Source organism: Geospiza fortis, unplaced genomic scaffold, assembly GCF_000277835.1.
Source record: "Geospiza fortis unplaced genomic scaffold, GeoFor_1.0 scaffold200, whole genome shotgun sequence".
NCBI classification, from domain to species: Eukaryota; Metazoa; Chordata; class Aves; order Passeriformes; family Thraupidae; genus Geospiza; species Geospiza fortis.
Genome location: NW_005054353.1, coordinates 856,976 through 884,298, shown reverse-complemented (window position 1 = coordinate 884,298; position 27,323 = coordinate 856,976). Strand labels below are relative to the sequence as shown.

Genomic DNA, 27,323 nt, shown 5'->3' with positions numbered 1-27,323 from the left:
AATTAGTTTTCTCACTTGCCAGCTGATCAGATTCTAAACACAGAAGCCTAGTTGAGAGCTTCATTATTTAGTTGTCTCAAGCAAAACTTCCATATCATTTCCCAAAATGCTTGTCTTTAAACTTTCAAGTACACATTAATAGCTCTGCTGTATTTCTAACAATTCATTTGCAAACCTGTCCTTGATTTTTATTCTTTCTTTCTAAGCTTAACTTCAGACAACATTATGGAGAAGAACAGATTTTTCACCAAATGTAATTTATCAATTACATCTTATTTAAATAACATTATTTAAAACTATTGGACTAAACTACAAAGCTGGCTGAATGGCTGCAAAAACTTTCTAGTTAATCAATGTTAAAGAGTACACATAAGAGCAAACTTACTCAAAACACATCAGTCTGTAATGTGTAGAGCATTTCAGAGAACTTACTGCTATTTATAATGTCCTGCTTTTTAAGTAAGAAAGCTTTTGAAACACTAACTTAAACTCATATAAACAGTAATTTATCTTCTAAAACAGTCAGCAGTCTATCACACCAAACCACCAGAATGCTATATATTAAGTCAAGTGCAGCTGTCAGCACTGCACCGTAAATGCTGCAAAGTTTTACAAAAGACGTCTATATTATGACATTTAATTTTTTTATCACATTGGTTAATTTAAAATACAGTGTGTCTCCTGTCAGGCAGCATAGACTCTATACCAGCATTCAACATTTGTTATTCTTTCCACTGAATACCATGCTCATGTCGCTTCCTTACAGAAATCTGAACATTCACAATTCAAATATGTGTTTCTTAATACTAACTAAAGGGATGACTTTCAACATCAAACAAAAACAAAACACCTTCTTCCACATCTGTGCTAATCATTTTGAATGGAAAATATTTTTTATCCTTTGTCAAAGTTGCAATGAATAAGGACAGGTTTAAAACAAGGTAGGAAAGTGAGTGTCAGAAAGAAATGAAGTTGAGTGCCCAAGGGAACAAATTGCAAACATTCTGAAAGGAGCTGGAGAGACAGGACTGTTACTGTTTGTGCTCAACTGCAACTCCAGCCACGTGCAACAGGAAGAAATTAAAAACTGGACAACAGGATGGAGAAATAAGATTGAAAACAACTTGGGGAAAAAATATGTATGTGGGAAAGTAAAAAAACTTTGGAAATATCCTCTAATCTCACATAATGCCAAGAAGAAAAGCTCAGGGAACATTTAAGAAGAAAATACCGTATCTTGTTTCAAATCAAAACATGGGACAATATTTGTAACAAAACTATTGAATAACATCAGCCAAGAAATAAGAAGTTAAAAAAGAAATTAAACTCACAGAAATATACTCTTAGATCATTCATTCTTCATTATTTTATCTATTAGTTTACATTGTGAGGTCTGTTTTATAAATTTCAGCTTGACAAAAGTAATGACAAGTAACATACCATTAAGTCATCAACTCCTTCAGGTTTCACTAACACTTATTTTACATGGTGTACACTGGTTACCGTGGTGGATAGTTATAGCACCTTCAAAAACTAACCTAAGGTGTAATATTTAAAATACTATTAATTCATGTAAGTGCAATTGCATTCATGTCAAACTGAAAGAAAGCTTTTCTTGACTGATGCTTTTTATCTGCAGTCCTGAAGAGCAACAGATAATTTCATTAGCCAGAAGGCAAATCCCTTAATTTATAAGTAAGTCTTTCTGTAAACTTTAGATAATAACCAATAATTTAAGGACAAGGACAATCGAGGATGGTCCACCCATGGCAATCACCCAGGGATGACGTTCATGCTGTAACACCCTCCTGAATCCACCACACACAGACAGACACCCTCCATTTGTTCTATTCAGGAGGTCTCCTCACCATTCTCCTCTTTATCCTTATCCCACAAACAGCCTGCAGACCAAACCTTTATCCCATATCTCACAGAGTAAAGTGAACAAAGCTGGAAACTGTAACTATCACTTCTGAACGTGTCTTACATACCATGAAAATAAATATTCAAATATTGTTTTAAAAACTATGCTTGTTCAACAAAAAGTATTGACACACACAGATTTCTAAAGTGTTCTGGAAACATAAGGCTCTAAAACACATCACTTTCAGTCATGCTTTATTCTGAAATCTTGCCGTAGTTGTCAAGACTTCCTGTTGTGGGAGGAGACCAAAATCATAATTCATTGAACAAAGAGATTAAGTATTTGTTTTGTACTTTGTAAGAAAAAAACGAATCTAGCTTTCATATAGTCAACAGGCCTGAACACTTTTATTTCCAAATTTCCTGGCAAAGAGCGCAGGATGCAAAGAACCACACACCTCCACTTCACACTGAACAAATATTGAAGCATTGAGTGCCTGAATAGTCTTTTTTATGTGTGTGAATCTCAAAATCAGATTGTAAGCAGTAATAGAAGGTTCAAAGAAACAATATACGGCATATGAAGGAAGTTACCGCAGGACATGATTGTGGCAGTGCATCTTACTGATATGAGTCTTAACACAGCCACACAAAAATTTCTAAATATCCATGTTTTTAAATATACTGACTGTGCTCCCTACACTACGACTTTCTCTGTTTCTGGAAACACCATGTGGCAGTTGGAATGTCATCTTAATCCTGCTTCCTCTGTGGAAGCACACAGGCATACTCACATGTGGGCAAATACTTGTACCAAATGATGAAAAGCAGTTTTTTATCCACAGGTATTCTTTTTTTAAGCTATTCCATACTCCAACAAGCATTATAACAAAAAAAATACAGTTTAAGATGAAAAACAAATATAAAAATAATTTAAAATACAATTAAAGATTGTCATTTCAATGTGGTGGCTAAAAAAAAAAGATGCAATAACAGAGATAGACAACCTGTGGGGTCCAGTAGCTCTTTGAAAAATAAGTTAGTAACAACATAGATTAAGAAAAAATATTAATTCTGTTATGAAGCCAAAGGTTCATGCCAAATCATGACACAGGGTACTTTAAAGTTATCAATTGTATGTATAATTTTACAATTTTCATAAAAACTCTAGATGACAAAAATAAAAAAACCCTAGTCACAGTACTATCATTTAACTCCTTATAAATCTTTACAACATAAATGTCAAAGTCAAACTTATCTACAAATTTAAGTTATGAGTACTTCATACAGATCTACAGATGCAGGCTTACCAAAGTGTCTTTTGCAATTAAAACTTAATATGTTAACATATAACCCAAGGATACTTCCACTTCTACTCTTCTCTTGTGGTTGAACTATAATCACATTATGTGCACACTTGCCTATCATAAACCTTCTGCTCCTATTTGAAAATGCACTATATTACAGTTCTTAATTACTTTCAGAAAAGATTATTTCATTAAGGTATTTTGGCAATGCTCATCATGTAGTATATAAATAAGAAATTAATATACCCACAGTATATGTAGACATGCTTATAGCTAAACCAACACACAGCTACATGTGAGTTTCTGCAAGTATACTTACATATTTATAAACTTTTGCTTAATCTAATATCATTATCTATTAAGACATTGTTTTAGGACTTCTTTCATGAACAAAATGTCCCATAAGTATCTCGATGGACAAAATTCATACCACAGTTTTCCCCCTAGATCCAGTATGCAAAATAAATTTAAGATAAGAAACACGGAGATCCCAAATACAGCACATTTTTCACAAGTAATCTGTGTTCCTGTAATCAACTTTGCAAAACACTGTATATTAATGTTTTTGGTGAGAAATATTAAATAAGTGACATTTGTCCATGTTACTTACAGTGTTCTACTTAGATAGAGAAAAAACTTTGTATTTGATCAAAAACTTTGCATGTTATATGTCTTAGGTCAGGGAGAAAAATTATGTCTGTTACTACTGCAAGCAACATCCACAACTTTTCATAATTAACCCAGTAAATTAATGATCTTGACCTGCATTGTTTTTTCCCTCCACTCAAACTCACACTTCAACATGAAACATTTCCCTGCTATTTTCCTGATAAGGTTTTTATACTTCCTGAAAGGCTTTTTAAACTATCTAGATATTTCAGGTTTTTCGGTCTAGTAAAGGAAAAACACACAATTAAAAACACATATATTAAGTAAGAATTGCTTGATTTAGAAAACCAAGCACAGCTTAGATTTTTCTTTAAAATGCAAGCCATCTTCACCACTACATCATTTTAGATCAATCAGAATCAAAACGTATTTGGATTTTCAATAATACATTCTTCTTGTATCAGACTGAAGATTTCTTATGCTCCAAGCACAAAATCCCTCCAAATCTAATAGGCATGATGTGACATAGAAGTCTAAACACGTTTCTTAGTTTCTCCATGATGGGACCAAGTGGGGTTTTTTTTCCTCCTAGAATAAAAGCTTTGCACTGCAATTAGGTCCTAAAAATGAACATAGCAGCTTTTCATTTGCTGAGAGTTTTGATCAATGTAAATCACTGATAACGTCACATCAGTTACCTCAGATTGGTATGTTGAAATAAGGTGCACAACACAAATTTTCAAGGGGTCATATCAAGACCCCCTTATCACATTTACAGACAGCAACCATTTTCATTATTTACACATTCCTAGAATCAGAAAAGATCTTGAAGGTTAAAGCGGACACATAGAAAAGGCTCGGAATCACCAAGTTTCAAGCTACTGCACCTTATCAATTCTGATTTACAGCTGCAGAAAGCAACCACAGAGAGTAAATCCTGGCAGTAGTTTGGGTCCTCCCCCAGAGGGAAAATTATCTAAGATGAAGGGAACATTTCTCTTTACACAGAACATCTGCACATTTTAAGTTTTTTGAACAAGAATAAATCCTCATAAATATATTAACCAACTCTAAACTCAACTTCAAAAGTCCCAAAAACTGGGGGCCTCCAAAAAGATTTTTTGCTGACTGCTGCATCAGCAGCATGGAGGACAAAACTGCAGGAAAGAAAGATAAAGCGCCGAAAAGTAGAGGGTTTTTTCAGTTGAATGAAACAAAAACACCAAGAGCTGCTTTTTGAGTCTAAAAACTGGGCATGTTCCACACAGCTCTGAGGAAACAAATATGCAGAAATAGATGGTGCATATCACATGCCAGAGGACCTGAACAGCACCAGTGTATTCATCACTTCTTTTCTGGTCTTCACTCCCTTTATTCTATCCCTCACTGCTCCTATGCAAATATTACACCTGGTTTAATACATTCTGTTTTGCTAAGTCCACCCAGCCACCCATATTCATACAACCAAAAGATTTATAACTCATCTTAACTAATATCTCAAAGTATACACCAGCCACAGACCACTAGTCCAGTTGAGTCTTTTCCTAGCTTTCCTGATGCTAAAATTGTCAAATTAAGGTGTTAGGTGTTCCAACCTCTGGACTAAGTCTAGAACAGAAAAACTTCCTCCCTATCCTAATGTCAGGAGGGAAAAGTGGGAAGTACACTATTTTTGCCTTCCACATTATAGTTTCATGTTGCTCCCCTGCTGCCCAGAGCACCAGCCCCGGGGCAGAATATATATCAAAGAGAATCATAAAATCAACATGAGGAAGTTTTCTCTTATACTTCCAAATATGCAAGGAGATGTTCCATTTCCTAGGGCTGCTTAGCCCACAAACATCCTGAACAAGTTTTAAAAAAATGCTTCATAAATCTACCCAAGAAATGCTTTTAGGCACCAGACTAATTTTTTGGGTGCCATAATTTAGCTCACAGAGGAAATGTTTCTTAGGTAACCCTTTAGATTAGGAAAAATTAGTTCAATTTATAGACATCTTCTTGTAGACATCTTGGATGGGCAGAATGGGATGAAGTTCAATAAGTCCAAGTGCCGAGTCCTGCACTTTGGCCACAATAACCCCCTGCAACGTTATAGGCTGGGGACGGTGTAGCTGGACAGTGCTCAGGTGGAAAGGGACCTGGGGGTGCTGGTTGACAGTCGGCTGAACATGAGCCAGCAGTGTGCCCGGGTGGCCAAGAAGGCCAACAGCATCCTGGCCAGTATCAGGAATGGTGTGGCCAGCAGGAGCAGGGAGGTCATTCTTCCCCTGTACTTGGCGCTGGTGAGGCCACACCTTGAGTATTGCGTCCAATTCTGGGCCCCTCAGTTTAGGAAGGACGTTGAGATGCTTGAGCGTGTCCAAAGAAGAGCAACAAGGCTGGTGAGGGGCTTGGAACACAAGCCGTATGAAGAACGACTGAGGGAGCTGGGGCTGTTCAGCCTGGAGAAAAGGAGACTCAGAGGTGACCTTATCACTCTCTTCAACTTCCTGAAGGGTGGCTGTGGTGAGCTGGGGGTCGGTCTCTTTCTCCGGGCAACAACAGACAGAACAAGAGGACACAGTCTCAAGCTGTGCCAAGGGAGATACAGGCTAGAATTAAGGAGGAAGTTTTTCACAGAAAGAGTGATCAAATACTGGAATCATCTACCCAGGGAGGCGGTGGAGTCACCATCCCTTGATGTGTTTAAAAAAAGACTGGATCTGGCACTTGGTTCCATGATCTAGTTGAGGTGTTAGAAGATGGGTTGGACTCGATGATCTTAAAGGTCTCTTCCAACCTAGAAATTCTGTGATTCTGTGATTGTGTTATTCTGTGTAAGAAAATCAGATGAGATGATGAAAAAGCTCCTGCCGGTGATAAAACCCTACTCATCCAGGAGGGTAGGAAGGTTTTTCCGTAATTATTTATTCCAATATTGACTACTGAATAGTGCCCAAAAAATAGCCAAAAAACTAGCAGATGATCAGAAATAAAAGTGAGATACCACAAGCATGACAAAACGCAAAGGAAAATGAAAGCAAAATGGTAGAAACAAAAAGCAAAGTACTTTTTAAAAACAGCATCTTTAATGCAAAAAAAAATACAGTCTTCAAAGAGTGCAAGCCACAGCACGGCCAATCCTTTGGCTTAATCCAAGAAAGAAAAAAAAAAAGCAGTAGACATTGTCCATATTCTCTGATATATCTCTTTTGCTATGTAAAACTCAAATGTGTGGTTGTCTCTCTATAGGGTTTTAAAAGGATCACAATTTACCAAGTGGCTTATGATACATATGATATGTAAGTTTACTGAAATAGTTTGGAAGAAGTTATGAAAACTGGTCTCTGAACAACAGCCAAACCAAGGAGCATGAGAAAATTCCCATTAACATCTTGCAGCAATACTTCAATCAACTACAAAATACCAAGTGGAACTGTACACAGTGATAGATCTTAGTTCCAGCATTAATAAATGGAAAAAGAAACCTCACCCACATTTGACAGTAAATTTTAATTTGGCATCTGAATGTAAAAGTATGTCCAATAATATATTTTGATCATATAAAGACAATTACATACACAGCTATTACTAGATGTGTATTAAACACTGCAGGACCCATAAAAGTTATTGGAAACAGGTTTTTCCCTTCACTAATTTAGATGACTACCTTTTAAACCATCTTTATATCCCACAGCACAATGTTCAGAAACCAGGTGTCAGTGAGCAGCTCAGATACATCAGGAACAACTGGATATAACAGAACCACACGGCAATGTAAGCGGAATGAAGAAGTTATGTTAGAGCATTTCAGATAAGCAAGGAAAGGTATCTTTGTTACCTCTACATATAGAGCAAGGTTTGGGGTTTCCTTTTCTCCCTCTTGCCCTTTATTTCTGGAGGAAGGAGCTTTGTTTCTCAGGCAAAAGGAGCCTGAGTTTCTGAGTTACTCTGCCCCAGTGTTACCTTTCAAGCAGAGTTTGGGACATTCTCCAGCTTGGGCTGGCAGGTCAGCAGTGGGAAGCCTTTTGCTGAAATCCATACAGATGGATTATTGTAGCAATATTACAAAATACCACCATGAGTGTATAACAGCACCTTGTTATGAGATATTCAGTAAAACATTTTCTTGAATAAGAATACAACAAAACCAGCTACAGTTCCCCAGAGAATCACAAAGTACCTGCTACCCACATGGCATTCTGTGTAAATGCCACTAAGTACAGAATTAAAATAGTTAAGTACTTTCAAATTAATCTTTGGCCAAGCAAAACTATTGGTTTCAGAGTTTCATTAAGAGCAATACATATCACAGCAACAAAACACACTCTGACAACTGGAGAAGCTGCTGTGCCACAGACAAGGTGAGGGAAGAGTCATGGCCAGCAGGGATGAGATGGCCAGCCTTGGGAGAAAGGACATGGCAGACTTCTCAGCAGCTCCAGCAAGGGCAGTGAAGCAGCAACCCTGCTGTCCCCAAGCTGATCTCCTACAGTGACAAGCAGCCTTCTGCATGCTCTACAAAAGGCAGTGCCTGGCCCCAGCAAGAATGAAAATGAGGTGTCTACATAGCAAACACCAGCAGGAAGCCAGTTTCAATAGAACAGCCCAGCCTCTAAGCCCCAGAGCATTGTCTCTGAATTTCTATATGCACTAGAGACTAGTTTCAAAACTTGATAAGCTCATCAGTTTCATTAGGGACTTTTTCCAGCATCTTTCATGTAGCTAGAAGATTGTCTCAGCTGCTGTTACACAGGAGTAAAAGAACTGATTTACTGATAACGTAACTCAACGTGGGGGGAAATTATATCTGCAGCCTCACACACAGAATAATTAAATAAACAAACAAGCCACCCAAAACCACACTCTGAAGCCTCTCTTCAACCAAATTCCAAGGCACATTTGTGCAAATAATTTGTCTTCTCCAATTCTTAGACTATACCAAAAAAAAATAATGGTGGAGAAAAATGTTTGCATTTTATACAGCTATTGTAATTTAATTTTTTTATTTGAATTCATATTACAAATTCTCTATGTTGGAGAATGTCAAATTCTCTCATAATACCATTCTCTGTGTTAAATGGAGTATATAGCTTTGTTCTCATGGAAGGGGTGATTTTAATTATGAAACTAGGAAAGCAATGGCTTAATAAAATGGATCATAAATGACATGACATTCCAGTGATGTGATCTCGGTCTTAAATATTTAACATTCTAGTGAGAATATAAAGTGGTTTTAAAGATATATATGAGAAGCTTTGGATAAAACATCAAGTATTTAAACAGTACATGAAATAACTTTTAGAAATTAAAGCTCTCAAAAGAATAAAGAGAAAAATATGACAAAAATAGCATTCCCGAGAGAGTAAAGGAAAGACAATTCTTCCTAAAATAAACTGGTATTCATTAAAAACTTTTTCATGTGAGAGTTTATAAACAATTTCATTTATAAACAAACCTATGATAAAGACTATTATTTGCATTTTCACTGCCAGAAAAAAATGCAAACATCAAAATCTCCATGCACACTATCTCTGCTACCAAACTAAAGTACTTTGAAACTCCCACAAGAAATTGTGCAAGCGTTCAATCTTTTTAAAAGTATGAGATTCATCCAAATAGAAGCCAAATTTCAATTTTTATCACATAAATTTAAGTCAACAAGACAGTACTATATAACTTATTTTTTCAGATGAATACTTCTCAATCCTTGAAACTCAATCTGGAAGAAATAAACATTTCTAATTACTATAAGAATTGGGAAAAGTTACCTTTGTCTTCTAATCAGTTGCTATGCTAATTTTCAGCCTAGTTTAGATCAGGATTCTGAATAGAGCAAATATTTATAGAAACTGGTTCAGGACTGCAGAAGTTTCTAAGTGCTGGCTGTCTGATGGGGAGCGTGCTTATCCTACTCGTGTCTCACACTCCTTTAATTAAAACAAAATCACCTATGCAATAGTTCCAATAAATCTACATTAACATTCAAAATGAAGTAGAAATTGAAGCACTGTAGTTTTGTTAAACAAAAGAGGTAGTTGAAGCAGGGGAGTTTGGAAAGGCAAAGAATAAGCTCAGATAGCAGAACAGCACCTCAAAAAACAGTAAGTATGACAGCAAGTGGTGATGTGAAGTACGTGGTGAAAAAAAAACTGAAAATAGGTTTAACTACCTGAGAGAGCTCCTGAGAATAATTTTGATAATGTTGTAAGCCTACCAAACTATGTCAATATGTGAGCTGACCTGCATGTGAATAAGCATTCTTTTCCTCCTCCCTTCCACATCCTCCTGGCCTGCTCTCCAGCACTGCTAAAACAAGATCTTAAACAGTAATGCAAGAACAAATGGAAAAAAAGTCTCCACACCACGCAAGACTGATGTGTTGCTCATCTGGAATCTTTACTGATTAATCAGTATATAATCAAAACCAAGCAGCACCACACTTCAGTATTTGCTTTTACATACATGGTGCCTTTCAGCATCAGAACAGATTAAGTCCTTGCTCTTTTGAACAGGCTGCACATTGCAGTGAACTAAAACCAGAGCAAAGGAAATTATGTGTTTGGGAATATACCTGTGTTTCTTAAATTGCAAGAAAAAAGAGGATAACCTTGCATGAACAAAACCATTTCTTAGTAACAGCAGTAAAACTGACATGAAGTTATAGTCAAGAAATAAATATCAAGATGTGATTAGTGCAAGAAGTTACATCAAGTCAGCATAAATGACAGGATCATACCACACTTGAATTAATTACAAGAGTGTTCAATGATGAAAAAAATCATGTACAAAGGAAGCTTTAACACTATTATGACCTGCATGTGTTTACAAGGCTACTTTATAAATCACTTAAAGCATTATATGTCGCCTTAGAAACAGCAATGTAAACTAAAAAGAGCAGAACAATCACTTAAGTATGTCCTTGCTTTCTACCTATATAAGACTGTTATACAGAAACCTTTTGGACAAATCCAAGAGATTTTTTTTTTTAAACAAAAAAACAAAACTATAAAATAATAGTATGTGACATGTTAAAGACACAAGTATTACTGTCAGGAGTTTTATTTGGGTAAAGATATCTGAGAATATTACAGTCATAAAATGTAAAATGTCATACACCAGACCTTTTAGATAGGCAAAGGTCACAGGTCAGGCATCAAAACCACTAGGACAGAAAAAAAGAAAACTTAACCATGAGATTATTTTAAGATGAGGCAAAAGGAAGAATGGCAAGAATGGAACAGGTACGTGTGTGCTGCTGTTTTGAAGCAGAGCAGGACAGGAAAAATTTCAAAAAAGAAGGACACCACCACTTGAAAAGCTCAATCCCAGCACACCATGCTTCCTTAATGCTTCTGTTAGAGTGGAATGTCACAAGCAGGGGATCTTCTCATAACTGCTAGCTGCAATTCTCTCAGCTTTCTCTCTCCTTGTGGCACTGGCCATATTGGAACTAGCAAACTGCCTACCAGTTGTTTCCCACAAAAGATGAGAATGGAGCACTTTACATTGCTCTCTGCTGAGGAGAATTCAGAAGCCTATTAAATCTGAAAAAATTAAATACCAGTGTCAGCAGATCATAAAAAATACTTTAAGAGCCAGGATCCATCTTCTATTAACAAGCAACACCCACAGAACTCATACCAGCCCCACTGGTGCCAAGGACAGGATAGGATCTTGGCATTAGTAGAACCACCTGGTTGGTTTAACAATGTGTAAAGACATTGAGTGTTACTTTCAAATTAACTGCAGTTTACCTTTAAACATAGTCAGAATCTTATAACTGCATCCTAAACTAGGAATCTGTGGGCCAGAATTATCAACCTCCAGCCATGTCCAGCACAGCCAGAGGGAAGATGAGTGCTCATGAGCTGGCAGTTCTGAGGCAAGTCTGTCCCTCACAGATCCTAACATACAGATCAATTCACTGAGTCAAGCTCTAGAGCTCTCATAACCTTGATACTTGCTTTTAGTACAAGATCAAGAGGAAAAGTGGTGGAAAAAGAAACATATCATTGGAAACATCAAAGTTCACTTTCAGATTTCTGAAAATTTGTATTTTTATTATTTCTGTTTCAAATAAAGTTTTCCAACATTACTGAAAGCAGCATAACTTTATTTGTCAGAAGAAACTCTGCTGTTTCACACACAAAAAAAAGCATCCACCTGAAAACAAAAATGTGGCCACAAGATACCCAAGCTCTGAGTGTAGCCAGTTCTCTCCTCCAAAAGAACATCTCGTGGCGGTGCCCTCTAATCACAGGATTCATGAACCTTATTAGGCACTTCAGAGACAGCAATGCTGCTGAGGAAACACATCCAGGAACACAGCCCAGAGTAGAGAACCAGGCATCAAAGCTACACTTCATACACAAGAGAGGAGCAGTTCAATTAGATACAGCTCAATACTGAATAAGACCAAAAATGTGAGGGCCCTGTGCTTTTTCTGCTTTGACAAGCAGAAAAACACTGCCCTGTGCTGTTCCAAATGCAGTATCTTGTTTGGGTTTTTTTTTTCCCAAGACAAAAGAAGCACTAAAAACACCATTTTGGAGAAATTATGGTTGCATCAAAAATGTCAGAAGTAAAATGACTGAGCAGCTACAGCATATTCTTTTTTCAAGTTGATGGATTATACAGACATCAGTAGAAGCAAATCTCTGACTTTCCTACAACTAGATGCACTTGGTTTTACTTCACTAAAAACAGAAGTGCTTAAATAATTGGTATATGGGTAATAAACTACATTTTTATAAGCTACATTTATGAGAGGAATACTCTTTGATACGCAATAAATGAAGAATAGATTGCAGTATTTGACCTTTAGATTACAGTCCTGAGAAGGGAAAGTTAACTGCAGAAAATTTAGCATCATCAACAACTAGAGGATTTCAGATGAAAAGAACCGGTGCATACACATAAGTAGATAAAAGATATGTCCACCATTAACTCCATGCCACACAACTGCTTTCAACTTTTATACGGATAAAACAACCATACTTCATTTTAGTACAAGTCAAGCAAAGTAGAACATCCTTAACAGAGCAGGAAATGAAGTTTTAGTCACTGCACAAAATAAATCAACAAAAATGTAATGCCTGTTGATGACAATGAAACCACTAGCATATGCACTCAGGACTCTGATCTGTTCTGTCCACCAGATGCTCTCTCTTTGTGAAAGGCTGGTAAAAGGAACTAGAGAGTTCATTGTGGCTTAAGCAGATTTTTTTCATGCTGTTAAGTATTTTTCTAAAGTTTTACTGCAAAATCTTAATGTTCTTAAGGATCATAAGCAAGTATAAACGATGAACAACTTATAACCCACAGGCCATGTGCAGTATGGCAGGACAATTCATCTAGCTTGTTCCCTTTGGCCGCCTCTCCTGAGAACCTCAGCTGCATACCAGATGACTGCAGTGAAGCAGGCAGGCTGCTCCCCACAACCATTTTATCTAGGGGGCTTGTAGCCTCTCCCCCATCATATAATAAACCCATCTTTAAATCCATGCTGGGAAAAGGGTTGAAGAGCTTCCAGGAAAGATGTCCACTTCCCACTGCCAGAACAATGCATTTATCCCACAATATCATCACTGTCCACATCTGAGGAACATATGGGAAGAAGACCATCAAGAACAGGCTGAATGAGTCCTGTGTAGTCAGCAGCACACTCCTGTCTGCCCTCTTTCTCAGGTCTTCACCAGGCCATCCTGGGTAAAAACTGCAGGGTAGATAGAAAGCTTAAAACACCTGGAATCCAGTAAAGATACAGGAAGGCAGAGACTTCCAGAAGGCAGCAGAAATACACACATAACACAGCACAATCCAGATGATACTCACCTACAGAAAGTGTTCCAGAAGCTGTGAAATATGACACTCTCCTACCACTAGGAATAAAAAACAAACCTGAGAGCAGCCCACCCACCCAAGGACTGAAACACTGCCATCAACTGTGCTCCCCATAGCCAACAGCAGAGCAACACTGATTGCATTGATCAGGAGGCCTCTCCTCCTAGAACTGCATGGAAAACCACTGGGGTTCTTTGAAAAATAGTCCCACATTTACCAGCACACTTCTAGAATACCAGGACCAATGATCTTCAGGTGACTTGAATGACTTGAATTCTAAGTAATCACATATTACTGCTGCTGTTGATTAGTTTCTTGAAACCCCAAACTAATTTGAAATACTGAATAATGCTGAGAAGTTAACAAGCCTAACAGGCTTTGAAATCTAATGAAACTAAAAGACATTTTCATCTTTAACTGAAAATACTTGCAAATCTAATAACTCAATTTACATGACAAAATCTTTCAGAAGAATGATTACACATATAAAATAAAAAAGGAAAAGCAGCTTTGCATTGTTCATCCTCCAATTAGGTGCAATACCTAAGGACTTTACTGAAAATTAAGGATAACCTCATAGCATTCTCTGTGGACCTTTGCACGTGTAAAGGAAGCCAAGTGGATCTCCTGAAGCCAAGGTGAGGGCCTCAGAACAGTTTCTTAGCAAGTCAGTGGCAGAACCATTAAACAAACATGCCAGAGGTGAGGAAACAAAAAAAAAAATCGTATTTCTCAAAAGAGGAATCAAGTTTGTTCAATTTTCTCCAGAAGCAAAGAAAAAAATATTTACATTTGAAGTTCACACTTTTGTAACAGTTGGATGGTCCTGAGTATTGCCAGTAACACAGCACAATTTCCCTCAGGTTCTATGGCCTGTAAAGAGGCAAAGACAATGATTTTTCCTTAGAAGAGAAAGCACACATTTAAATCTGAACATTTATCCATTCTTTTGGAAGACATGAAGCTCACCAAGATTGAATTTATTTTAATCCATAAGTTTTTAAAATAAAATACAATCTACATCAGCTGCACATCAAAATTATTTAGCAGGAACCATTCTTCAAGTGCAGGTATCTCAAAGTAAGTGACAAGCAATAGGTGAGTAAAGGGAATTCTTTTCCTTAAGCTGTATCTAAGAACTTATAATTCAATGATAAGCTTTTAGAGAAAATACTACTCCTTCCAAAAAGAACAAGCTATAATTCCAGAGTATGCTTTGTAGTGATAGAATTAAGAGTATTTCGTCTTTCGGAATTCTAAGATCCTTTTACCAAAGGTGAACAAATTGCAGGATTTTTCCACTACAAAATCTGTAATCATGACCATTCTCAAATAGTAGGTTCTGCTGTAATGAGGAGCTAAAACACATTCCAACAAATTTATCTATGCTTTAATCTATCAACAAATGAGGAAAAACTATTTCCTCTCCAAGGAAATATTTTTACATGCATTACCTCACCTCATTCCCCATTAAACCACACAAATCCAAACTCTTCACCCAACTACATGAAACAAAGCTGGATTGTGGGGTCCTGATTTGATGTCAGCTGGGTTGGGACAAATCTGGAATTACTCCAAAGTAAATCAACTGAAGTAATCCAGACCTATACCAGGAAAGTGGAATCAGAATATGATCCTAAACTTCTAGGAATTATGCCAAAGATTATATACCCCTCCTCCCTGTACCTGGGAAAAAAGACACTGACTATTGGCATTAGGTTTCCTTGCTGTAAGTAGGTCAGGGAAAAAACTGAGTAAAGATCAGTAAATGGACAGGGATTACTCTTAATCTTTCTACTTTATACAACTGTATCTACACATCAGAACAGGTCCTCTGTGCTTTATAAAGACAAATACACCATTCACATGTTAGTACTTTTATTTGTCTTAGTAAACCTATTTTCTGGAACAAACATCAGCAATGCTGTGGTATCTGAATTTCAACTTTAACACTGCAGAAAACACTGTGACTCTCTGTTCCTGTGCAAGTGTGTTCCTTTCTGAAATTCAGGAGTACATACCATGAGATCACTCCCAAATACCAATTTACTGAATTAACCACAGCAAAGAAGAAACCAAACAACCCTTTCTACCTGGTACACCACTATGAACAGTGAAGACATCCTGTGGAAACCTTGTTCTCCATGCAGCTAGTGTAGGTTTAAACCCTGAGCTGTCTAACAGCAAATGCAAATTCAGACTCATCAGTGATATGCCAGCTTCTGCTCTCCAAATGCTTGGTACACACCAAAGAGAAGTAAAGGGACTGTGGCAGGGAGGAACAGATCTGCTGGCTGGCCAGCACTGACCAATTCAGTTAGCTTCCTGTCCCAGACTATCCTGCAGTACAGTTCCTCAAATAGATGAACTCTTGTATCACTCTCTTCTCTGTCTCCATGAATTGTCTCCCAACCCATAAACATACAACAGAACACTTGTAATTATTTTGAAAATTTTAAGTGTTACAATTTAGGTTACTCACATATTTCAAAAATCATTATGTATTAACACACAAGCTTCTGGCAAGGTGATGTGCTATTTTCCCAGCTAATTTTGATGTGACAATAAAAGCACGACATACAAAGCTGAAGAATTATCTTCAAGGGGAACCTGTATCAGGAATGAACATCCAGAAGACCTGAACAGCCAACAGTCCCCATCATCTTTTGGAGGTACCAAAAGGTGACAGTTTGACAAAGTCTTCTTGAGCACTCAAAGCAGATTTTTAAAAATTCCTCTACACAGACGCTCTTTGTTCTCACACATAATCCAGAGGCAATAATTACTTTAACACAGGTAAACTCATCTGAAATATATTAGCATATGCAAATCACTAGCATTAGTTAAATTAGCTAGTGATATTAGTAGGTTTTTTTACCTACTAACCTGTTGACTATTTGGGGTTTTTTTCCAGAAATATAGCATATTAAGCCACACTAAAAGCAATTCTATTGCATTCACATTCAAATCCACAACTCTGAGACCCACAACATACTCCACAGGTCTAAAATAAAAGTTAAATTGGTCAATGCTGCATTAGCTCTAATATTTAAATTGTGCCATCCATTTCCCTGCTACAATGTTGCCGTCCTGTATATAATTCCTTCAACTCCCTAGCAGCACAGCCACTCCACCAAAAAATTATTGGATACTATCATAGTTGGTACAGAACAAAACCATAATTTACATTTCAACAATGCACTTTCTAACTGGTGCTTTGCCAGGAGTTCAACCTGACATTCAGCTTCTGAGTTCACTTTGCAGCCTAGAAAGCTCTTACATATCATCTCCTCTCTCCACACAGCATATTCAAGTGATTTGCTTTATAAACAACTGTAACATTCAGACTCTTGAACTTTCCAGAACACAGCTGTACTATGTAGTATAAAATAGTCTGGGGTCTGCAACTTTCTAGTGATCACAGAACATGTGACAATGGTCTATTAAAGAACTCCAGGAAAAAAGAAAGCTTTTGTTTGAGGGAAGCAAGTTAAATATACACTGACTACTATTCAGCTGGGCTTGTGTGACAGTACCTGCTCACAAAGCAATCAGAAAATGGCTCTTGACTGCTCTCACTGCCTTATAACTGGATTAACATGAAATTATAACCAATGCAAACTGTTTACCTATGCACTGAGTGCAATCCATATTTCCTGTCCTAACTGCTCCTTCTTACCATCAAGCAATAATGAAATGAAGACAGAAGGAAAGTCATCTATAACAGGTATAAACACAAATGCACATATGCATACATCTGTATATAGCCACACAAGTGTATGCCCCAGAAGGAGCTCCTATAACAGTGCAGTACAACAGGTAAGTGGGGTTGCTGCTTCCTCACTTGTTAAGTAACATCACAAGCCCCCAAGCAAAGGAATCTAGAACTACTAAGTAGAAAATAAGGAACTACAGTTTTAAACAAGCAAAAGGAGAAACCTGGGCTTCCTCTGAGAAAAACACTCTTCTCCTCCACACGGGCTCCACACTACTGAAACTGTCAATATTTGAACTACTTCACAAGCAAAGTGGGAATTGTACAGATTTTAAGTGTGGAAAGATGTAAGAGGCAGCTCACTGGAGTGAAATTGTATTGCAAGCCAGAAGTCATACAGAGATGAGCACAGAAACAAGATGTTTCATGCTGAGAAGAGATGCACCTGCTTTAGGTTAAAACAAATAATATTTATTTTTTTAACACAGCCATTTGGCATGGGTTTATTCGTTTTTATGTGCATGAATAATGAGAAGCATGCATATCTGGGGGCCAAACAGCTCTTGGCTTACATAATTTGATTTCCAATTTTTCTTTGTTTTTTTTTTAATGGAACATGACTTATCAGCGGCAAGTTACAGTCAGATTCTAGAATTAGTTTTATAGAATGCAATGGAAGCAAAAATAAAAAGGAGGGGGAGGGGAGACAGAGATAAATGGGTTTTCTGTTACTTGTGCCCTATTTGATAACAATACGTTCAACAGTATACAAGTCTCCACAACTAAGACATGGGGAAATGCTTCAGTCAGAACACATTCCCAAGCACAGCTTGCACTTTCTATGCCAACAAACCTCTAAATCTAATACACTCCAGTTCCAGGAAAAGCCTCATAGGTTGCTATCTAGCTCTTTCAGAAGCAGTAGCCCATGTGCAACAAGCTGGTAACACTCCAAATTTCAGCAAATGAAAATAAATATTTTCCATCAACAAAGATCGTGTTAAAAAAAAAGTTTATAAACATTTATTGATTTAAAACTAAATTTTGAGATTTTGAATTCTCACCATGCTATTTCCCAAACAACTCAGTTCTGAAAATGAACCCATTCTACTGCTTCACTTTCTATGTTGAGTTGCCAATGTTAAAATTGCCAAGCTCATTGACATGGTGTTGCAATATAGACACCAGGTCTTGGACACTCTCTAGTCCCAAAACACAACTCTTGGAAAAAAAATACAGTACTAGCCATAGTTCAGAAAGATCAGCAGGTCAGCTGATAGCTACTCAATATATAATTCAGTGGAATGAGACTGATCAGACAAGCACACACTTAGACAACACGTGGATGAGTGAAGAGATTCCAGAAAGAAGATTAATCAACTTCTAGCCAAGAATCAAAGCACAATTATAGGTAAACTGGAATTCTAAGTAGAAAGGAGGAATCTAGCTAGGAAGTCAGTGCCCACAGTTTAAGTATTTTAAAAAACCCAACCCAGGATAAGAAAAAAAAGAGGGAATTATAAAAAAAAAAGTAGTGAGAACCACAGATTAATTTAAGAGTGTCTGCCCAAAAGAACAAGGCTTTTAAAAGTACAAATCCAAAACATGTCACATAAAGCACTGATTTCTGTTGAAATACAAGCTGATCCAGAAAACAGCAAGCCCCATATCCATATCTATTTTAGAACAAACCCATGCAATAATTGTGTTTTAGTAATCTGCTCTGAAAATATTTTCTTGAAAGCATAGGAGAAAATAATAGTGTATTAAACTACTAAAATAATAGTGTATTAAACTACTAAAATGCACTAAACTACTGAAATATTATGACTGATTCAATAAATTCAGCCCTATGCAGGATTCCCAAAAAAATATACATACATGGAAAACTACTCCAACACATCTAAAATTAGGATTCCTTTTTCCCAAAATATGGCATCCTAAAAGGGTTCCACCAAAGTAAGTGAGACATTTCTCAGCTATTCAGGTGTTCCAAGGCAAACAAGTAGAATTCTTCATGTAAGCGTGCTACCCTCACCTGATTAAACAATCTATTTAGAATTACCTGTGCACATATGAAAGCTTAAAGGATCACCAGCACTACTCCAAAAAGATCTACCCTTCCTGTCTCGGGGTGACTTCACATCCATCGAATTTCTTTAATCTTTTCTCACCTAACCCATTTGTCCATTTAGGAGCCTCAGCATTCCTTCACATATTACACCCACACCCATTATCCTTTCCTCTTGCTACTTGAGAAGGACAGAATTCCAACTGATGTTGCACATAAAACCAACAAACTTCAAAAGTCATGCTCCAAACAAGCATCTTGTACTAAGCTAACAACACCATAAATCTGATACAAATTATTTCGTGCCTACTTTTCTAAATATCCTTGGAACACTACAGCAAGTCAGAGTGGACTCCAGAGGAGCTCTCTTGATTGCTGGATATGCAAGTTTCAATCTGGCTGCCTCAAACTTTATCAGCTGAAGGAAGAAAATTGAAGCTGCAGTCTCTGAAGCTTATAGAAGGGTCATAAATTGAGGTACAGCACCAGCACCACACAAGCATTTAAAAAAAGACATCAGACCCCTAACATGGGGCATTGATTTGGCAGTTACAAGAAAGTTCATTTACACTGTGTATAAAGTATAGAGACATTAATGTATGTAATCCACATTTACATGTAAGTAAATATATTTCTGTCCTTGAATTTAAAGGACAATTAAACTGGTTTTTTGGAGAGCAATAAGTTGTTTAAAACTTGAAAAGTGTTATTTCATTTCTGGCAAGGGTATGTTTCCCTACATACAAGTGACATCTTAAAAAGGCAAAGAACCAGTCTAAGCCAGAATACCCAAATAGTAATAAAAAACCCCAAACAATTCTTAATTCTAAATACCTAAATTTTAGAAAAGTAAGAAGTGAACTTGGGACAGATGACAAGATGCCTAGTCTATATGCCTAAGACAAACCAACTGTACGAGTATACAAAATGATTGAAGCACTATGAATTACAACAAGGCAGCTAGGGAACCTGCAGCTTTATTTATTATGAGGACTGTCTTTCAATCATTTTTCGCAAACCAGGGAAAATCATCAGTTTAGAAAGAGATAGTTCAGGCAAGTTCATGAAAAATTGCAGCCCATGGGAAGGACTCACATTGGAGAGGTTTGTGGAGAACTGTCCCTTGTGGGAGGGACCCCTCTCTGGGGGATGGAGAGAAGTCCTTCCACTAAAGAGCAAGTGGCAGCAGTGTGATAAACTAACCACAACCCCATTCACTGTCCCCTGTGCCACTGGCAAGAGGAGGTAGAGGATCAGGAATAGAGTAAAGCCAAGGCAGATGGGAGTGATGGGGCAAGGTATTTTTAAGGCTTACTTTTCATTATCTTATCCTGATATGATTGGTAAAACTGCTGCTACAGAACTGAAGGGGAAACTATAACTACACACAGCTCCTGGCAGCTTCCTTAAGTTGCAACACTTTTACCAACACAGGGCCATATCCTCACCTGGCTGTCTCTTCACAACATGCAAAGTCCATTCATCTGAACAAAAAAAGCTATTGAAAAACACTGATGTTATATGGTCTTAACACCTATTGACCAACCTGATTTTAGAATCATAGAATCATTTAGGTTGGAAAGGGTCTTTAAGATCAAGATTGTTAACTGCTTTGACAACATCAAAAGATTTTCTTGACAAGAACTGCATTCAAAATCAGAGCTCTTTGCAAGAATACAGTCCCAGCTATATTTATGACTGCTCTTTCTGTCCCTGGGGGTGTTCTCAGGAGTTCGGTACAGCACAGCTGTTGAAGATGTCACCCAGGGTTGCACAAGCCAGAAAGCAGAAGTGTTTGCAAGTCTTGTTCTTTGCCAGAAACATCTTTTTAGACTAACACCAAAAAGCAAGGTTCATTCCCCCAGAGTAAGCAATAGGATTAGGTCAGAGGTGCCACACTATCTTTGCCTGCAGGCAGCACACCAACACTGAAAGACGTCCTAGAAGCCAGGAATAAGCACAGAGGGAATCAAGCAAGATCTCTCATACCTTTCACAGTAATCAGTTTCAGACATGTGAAATCACCATTACTTAGCCCTGAAAAGGACTCAAATAGAAATATACTGGCAAATTCACATGAAAACGGTCCAAAATTAGCAACACACTAATAGGCATTCAGGTAAACAAGACAGGTATTCAGACTGAGGCAACACAAGGGCAGTGGCAGGACTCCTGCAGCTTAAGTATTAAGAAATATGCCTGCAGGAGTCTTTGAACAAATTCACAAAGGCAATTTTTTCTTACATAAGCATAATTACTGCAATCTCAAGCATCAGATGCTTTGCTTTTAATTCTATTAAAGTGGTTAGCAGGAACAAAAATAGGTAAATTACATGGTCACTCTTGCATACCCAGCTAGTACATGTGACTATTTACCCAGCTTTAAGCAAAGCTGCTCTTCTCCTCCTCAGCCTCTCATTTGAAATCACTGGAGAAAGACAAAAAAGTGTCTGAACCAAATGCTGCAAAGCCTTTTTAGCACCTTTTTTAGCCTCCCATTACTACTTCCTCTATTCAAAGAGTAAGCTTGTTAAGTGTTTTTCCAAGACATTTGTGACATTTATCCCTTAAATGGATAATATCCTTGAAAGAGAACCCCCTACCTAAACACTTTTGTTCACATAGAGCAATTTATAGAAAACATAAGAACTCTTCAGACAGGAGCTCTTGACAGAAAATGCACAAAACCCAATGAAAGTCTCTGCCAAACCTTCCTGAACCTTTGGAAAACACTAAATTACAGTCTGATTTGCACAAAGCAATTTGTTTCAATTCAAAATAATATGGAATTTTTTCTTGTTACTCATATATACACTAATTTGTATGCAGGCACACACAGAAACAAAATCTTTTTTTCTGATATTACTCTATTTAAACACAAATAAGAGCATCATGAAGTGGCTGCTTAATTAGAATTTCATATTCATCCTTAACTTGATACGATTCAACACTAACTGATAACACAGTTTGCTTCCTATAGAGCAATTCTCGATATAATCTTCACCTTAAATTTTGCTAAAACTCAGTATCAGATTTACTGACCTAAATATACTACTATGAAAGTAAGTACCAAATGAAATTTATTTAAAAAATAAAGACCTTAAGCTTCCCCATGAGCAAATAAAAAGCATAAAGGTGAGCCGCTAAAGACTGTTAGTTAAGTCTTCTGACTTCAAGTCTTACCATATTTCTGCTGTCACACAACACCAGACTTGTGGACCCAAATGGAAAAACACAGCACTGCTTGTCCATAGGGCCACATTTAACCAAACTACTACAACCCAGGTGAGAAAAAAACCACTAGAGCACTTCTTCAGATCTGGAGCAAGCTTTGCCACCTAAGCAGACTTCATATAACTATACTCTCATCAAACACAAGCCTTCTGTCTTTACCTTCAAAGTCCTTCATAATCTGTCAATGCACCTCATCTCCCATCTCCTGGTCATTTCCCAGTCAAGACCAATTTCTGCTTCCAGCATTCTTTGGTGGCAGTCTCTACCAGCTGTCAGGTAAGAATGTGTCTGGTATTGTGACAGTCATGCTTGTGGGCTTCTCCACTGCCTCCACAATATTATCCTATTCCTTCACAACTTTCTTTGTAATGCCTCATGAAAGGAACAACGCTCAGTTGTCTGTATGCTGATCCAAACTGCTTGGTTTCCCTGTGTGCTTCTAAGTGCTTCAACCTAACAGACTTCCCCAGTTCCATAAATAATTACCCTTGGAGTACAGGGAACCTTCATATACATCAGCATATTTCTGGTGCACTGTGTTCTGCTTAAAGGCAAGGACTCAAATATGAAACAGTAATACAAATAACACAGTTCTCCTTGATCTCCTCATTTGCATCAGTTCCAAGACAAAAATCCACAGAATTCAAGGTGGAACATGAAGAATAATCTTGTTGTTAGTTATAATGGCAGGAAGGTGAAGAAAACAGACACGGGCTTACAGGCTGGTCCTTCCCAATTTGCACTACCTGAATTTAAAGCCTCTGGTTTGGGCATGGAGATATCTTAGCACAGAGAGAGGAAGAGAAAGAAGCAAAGAATTTCAAATATATTAAAAAAAAAAAGAATGTGTAGAAGAGAAAAGAGTTAAGAACAGTCCAACAAAACAAAGAGAGAAAACCTCTCATAGGAAAACCAGCAGTCAACACAGATTTTAAAAAGTGGTTTCAATTCTATATGAAGCCCAGAGATTTAATATATAGAGATAGGTAATGAGAAGAACATAAAATACTGGAACTTAACCACTTTCTAAAACAAAATATAGCACTCATAAAGAACAGAGTCAGGACAGTTAATTACTATAACTTAAATACAAGTCAAGCAAACTTCAGAATCACATTGAAGTGTTTAAGAACAGATTTAAAAATCATACCAACATATTTGAGAACATTATAAATGCTCATACTTAAAACTCAGTGCTGCAGAAGATTAGTTCAATAGAAAAAAAAAAACAGGCAGAGTTGCATTCGGCTGAAAGACATCAAAAAGCAATGTGAAACATCTCACAGCCAAATTCTATTTCAAGTACTGACACTAACCAAAGCCATAACCAAAAGCACACATACAAAGCTTGTTCAATAGAACATCCCTTTACTCACTGCAAAGTTAATGCACTTCAGCTTCATTTTCTTGTAAAGTATCCACATTTGACACTTGGGCTTTAGAAACAGTTGTACCAGATGTAGAAAAGGAGAAAAAGGAAACAAAGCACAGAAGAAAAAGGGGAAAAGCAAAGACCTTCAAAATGTAAATACCACTACTTCTACAGAATTCTGGATTTTGTACATCATTAAGTGATCTTACCACTTATACAATAGTTCTGCTTAGAAAAAGAATTGTTGCATAAAACTAGAAGTTGAGCCATTACTGTCTAATCCAAGCTTAGCTGAGGAGATGCTGCAATAAGCATGAACAACAAAAAAACCTAACTAAAGTAATACTGAAGCTGAACTAACGATGACACAGCTTCACAGTAAAACATATATATACAAAAGCACCCCAGGGCACTGATACTCTTCAAAGATGTGAGCAAAACCCTCTCTTTCTTTTTACAAAATCTGTCGGGTCACTGAATAATAGCTTCAAACAATGCCATGTATTTTAACCTTCATATATCTTCAACAGAAAAATTGCTTGAAATAGCATCTTTCCAAAGAAAACACATCTCACTGAGCTGAGGTCAAGAACTTTATTTTTTGCTCAGGTGAAATAATCCCTGTGCTCATTAGAGGTCTCACCTGAGGAAGGAAATACAGGGTCAAGCCAATCAATTTGAGAACTAAACTAAGCTTTCTTGCTAATTATGCTCTTCACTGACATGAAGTTCCTGGCAGAACAGTTCCAACTGGAGCTAAACTCACTGAAAGTTCATTTCACTACCATTTTCCACAGAAATATTTAATTTCATTTGTATTTTTATTCACTGATTACAAAAAGTTTTATGACAATTGGTTTTAGCCAAGTACACGCCACACTTTGAACACTCTCAAATAGTAATTCAAAAAAATGAAATTCAACTTGTCAGCTTTTTAAACCATATCCTCAGAAAACAGCATAAAAGTGTTCTCATCCACATTCTTGTTCATCAAAGATAATCCTTCTATGGCACAGACCCAAATTTTACCCTCCTGAGCATACATACCAATGAATAATTTGTTCAAATGTCAGTTGCAATTTTCAAAACTCTTTTCTTGCCTCTGAATCTTAAACATCTGTAACAAATACTTGTTTTGAGAGGGCTTTACATTCATGACACTTGACCTTTTGATGTATGCACCACAAAATTTAAGTTTCAAATACCATGCAAGCAGGAAATCTGATCATTTCAGCAGTAGCCATCTGCAAGGTCCAATATCAAATATTAGTTCTGGGTTGCACAAAGTCATGGGCTACAAATCTTTTTCTGCAATTCATAATTAGTCGCAATTTGCTACTCCCAAAACCACACTTCTCATGGAACATCTGGTCTCAAAAGCTAACCCTAACATTGGAAAAGTACTTAATATTTGGCTGGTGGTGTGTATATATGCACATCCACATATGCACACAGATTAAGTGTAACTACAGAATTCAAGCATGTCCTCTGTGGGTAGCTAGGACTAGAGATTTCTACTCCAGCAAAAAAGCCTCTTAGTTCTGTAACTGTAAAAGGATATATCAAGAAATATCAAACAACAGGAAAGTGTTTTCCAATGTTCTTGCTGCCTTGTACCTAGTTATTAACATTAAATGTTAACAGCTCATCAAGCTCCCTACCAAACACTTGAGTTTTTCACAAACTGAAATTTTTGTTTGCATGATCCTTAATATAAGTGAAGCACTGTTGAAATCAAAATGTGAACAAGGTTTTTAGAAAACCAACAAGCCAAATAAACTTGTAAGCCTCTCTAGAATTAAAGTACTATGCTGATTAAAAAAACCCCACAAGTTCAACATTAACATAACCAAGTACTTTGGTTAACTAAGTTAGACATATGACAAAAATTGAGGCACTGCATATTTTAGCTTCATTATGTCAGAAGGAAACTTTACCTGAGCCTGTAAAAACAGCCTAATGCACAAACTACTCTGAGCAACTAAAAGAAAGAAAAATCCCTGAAGACCCTTACATACAAGTCTTCCAAATACACTCAAGCAAGCAGTATAATTTCTAAAGGTAAAAATTACTTAGACTCCAGGATCTTCAAAGCATTCCTTCAATAACAGCAACACAACTTTTGAGAAATGCCTAGTGCTGATTTGTGCCACATACAGCTGACTCAAGCAACCAGTACTGCTGATTGGGAGACAGAAGCCAGAAGAACACAGGATGCTATATTGCTCTTGAAATCCATTTCTTCTCTAATCATAGGAAAAACCTCTCAGAGCACTATTAACTTGCTTTCATATCTGCAAGAACACAGCTACAGCTGATAAAGAGTTTTAAAATAAACATAAAGGAAGATATTAGCCATGACAAGAAGAAAAATATGAGCCTCTCAGAAAATAAAAGGGATCCCAACTTCACATACCAGATTCTTCAGAAGAGGTTCAAGAAAGTGGCCTACAAAAACTCTTATTCTCACGAACCTCACCATGTTGGAAAAGCATTCATGACATTTCTTACCTGAGCCCCATCCTTTAACTTCAAGATGCATTCCATTGTATTGATAGTGATGACAACTGGTTCTGATCCCAATTTCGTCCATGGCACATGAATCCGAAGCTCATGAATATGCCCACTTAAAAAAGTAAATGGCAGTTTCAGCTCCTAACAACAACAAAGAATGTAGAATTAACTACTGAAACATATCAAAATTCCAGACACATTTGTAACTCAAAATAGTAATGTTCTATCACAAGTCAAAAGTTATTCTCCCTCCCCTAATCAGCAGTGTGCCACAGGACCTGGCATTTGCCTTTATAATCACTCACACGATTATGTCACAATTAGTCTGTTCCAAGGAGACATTTGGGTTACCATGTCCTTGATAATAAAAGATAACTTAAAATGACCTCTCCCTCACACGAAGCTACTGCAAACTGTTTCACCATTCAAGGTACAGGTAGAAACAGACAGAGTGAAGGTAAATACTTCAATTGATATACAACCAGTATTACCATGAAGATCACAAATTTGGAATTAAATATTGGCAATGCCACAGTAAGGCAATTTCTTTTGAAATATTTTAGTGCTTAAGAGTTCTAAGAGCTCAGTTCTCGTAAGACTGGCCCATTGTTGCCCCTTTCACATCCAACTACTTAGTAAATACAAAGTTATTAAATTTTTCATTGGCAAAACCAGAATCCTACACAGCAAGGTCTAATGTAGAGGTCTTACTGGTTTAAAAACTTGTGCAAGTCAGTCCAGAACTTCTAAGAAATGCCTGGGCATTCCATCCAACACAGACCACAACTCTGCAGGACAGCCTCAGGGGAT

At 37.1% G+C, this 27,323-nt stretch overlaps 1 protein-coding gene across 1 annotated transcript in view; it reads right to left on the bottom strand.

The window, feature by feature from the left end:
* VPS13B (vacuolar protein sorting 13 homolog B) overlaps positions 1 to 27,323 on the bottom strand; it is a 431,388-nt gene that overhangs the window by 396,224 nt on the left and 7,841 nt on the right. The window contains exon 3 of the mRNA XM_005423449.3: positions 26,511 to 26,654. Within this exon, the coding sequence (XP_005423506.1) occupies positions 26,511 to 26,654 (144 nt within the window). The remainder of the gene's footprint in view (positions 1 to 26,510; positions 26,655 to 27,323) is intronic.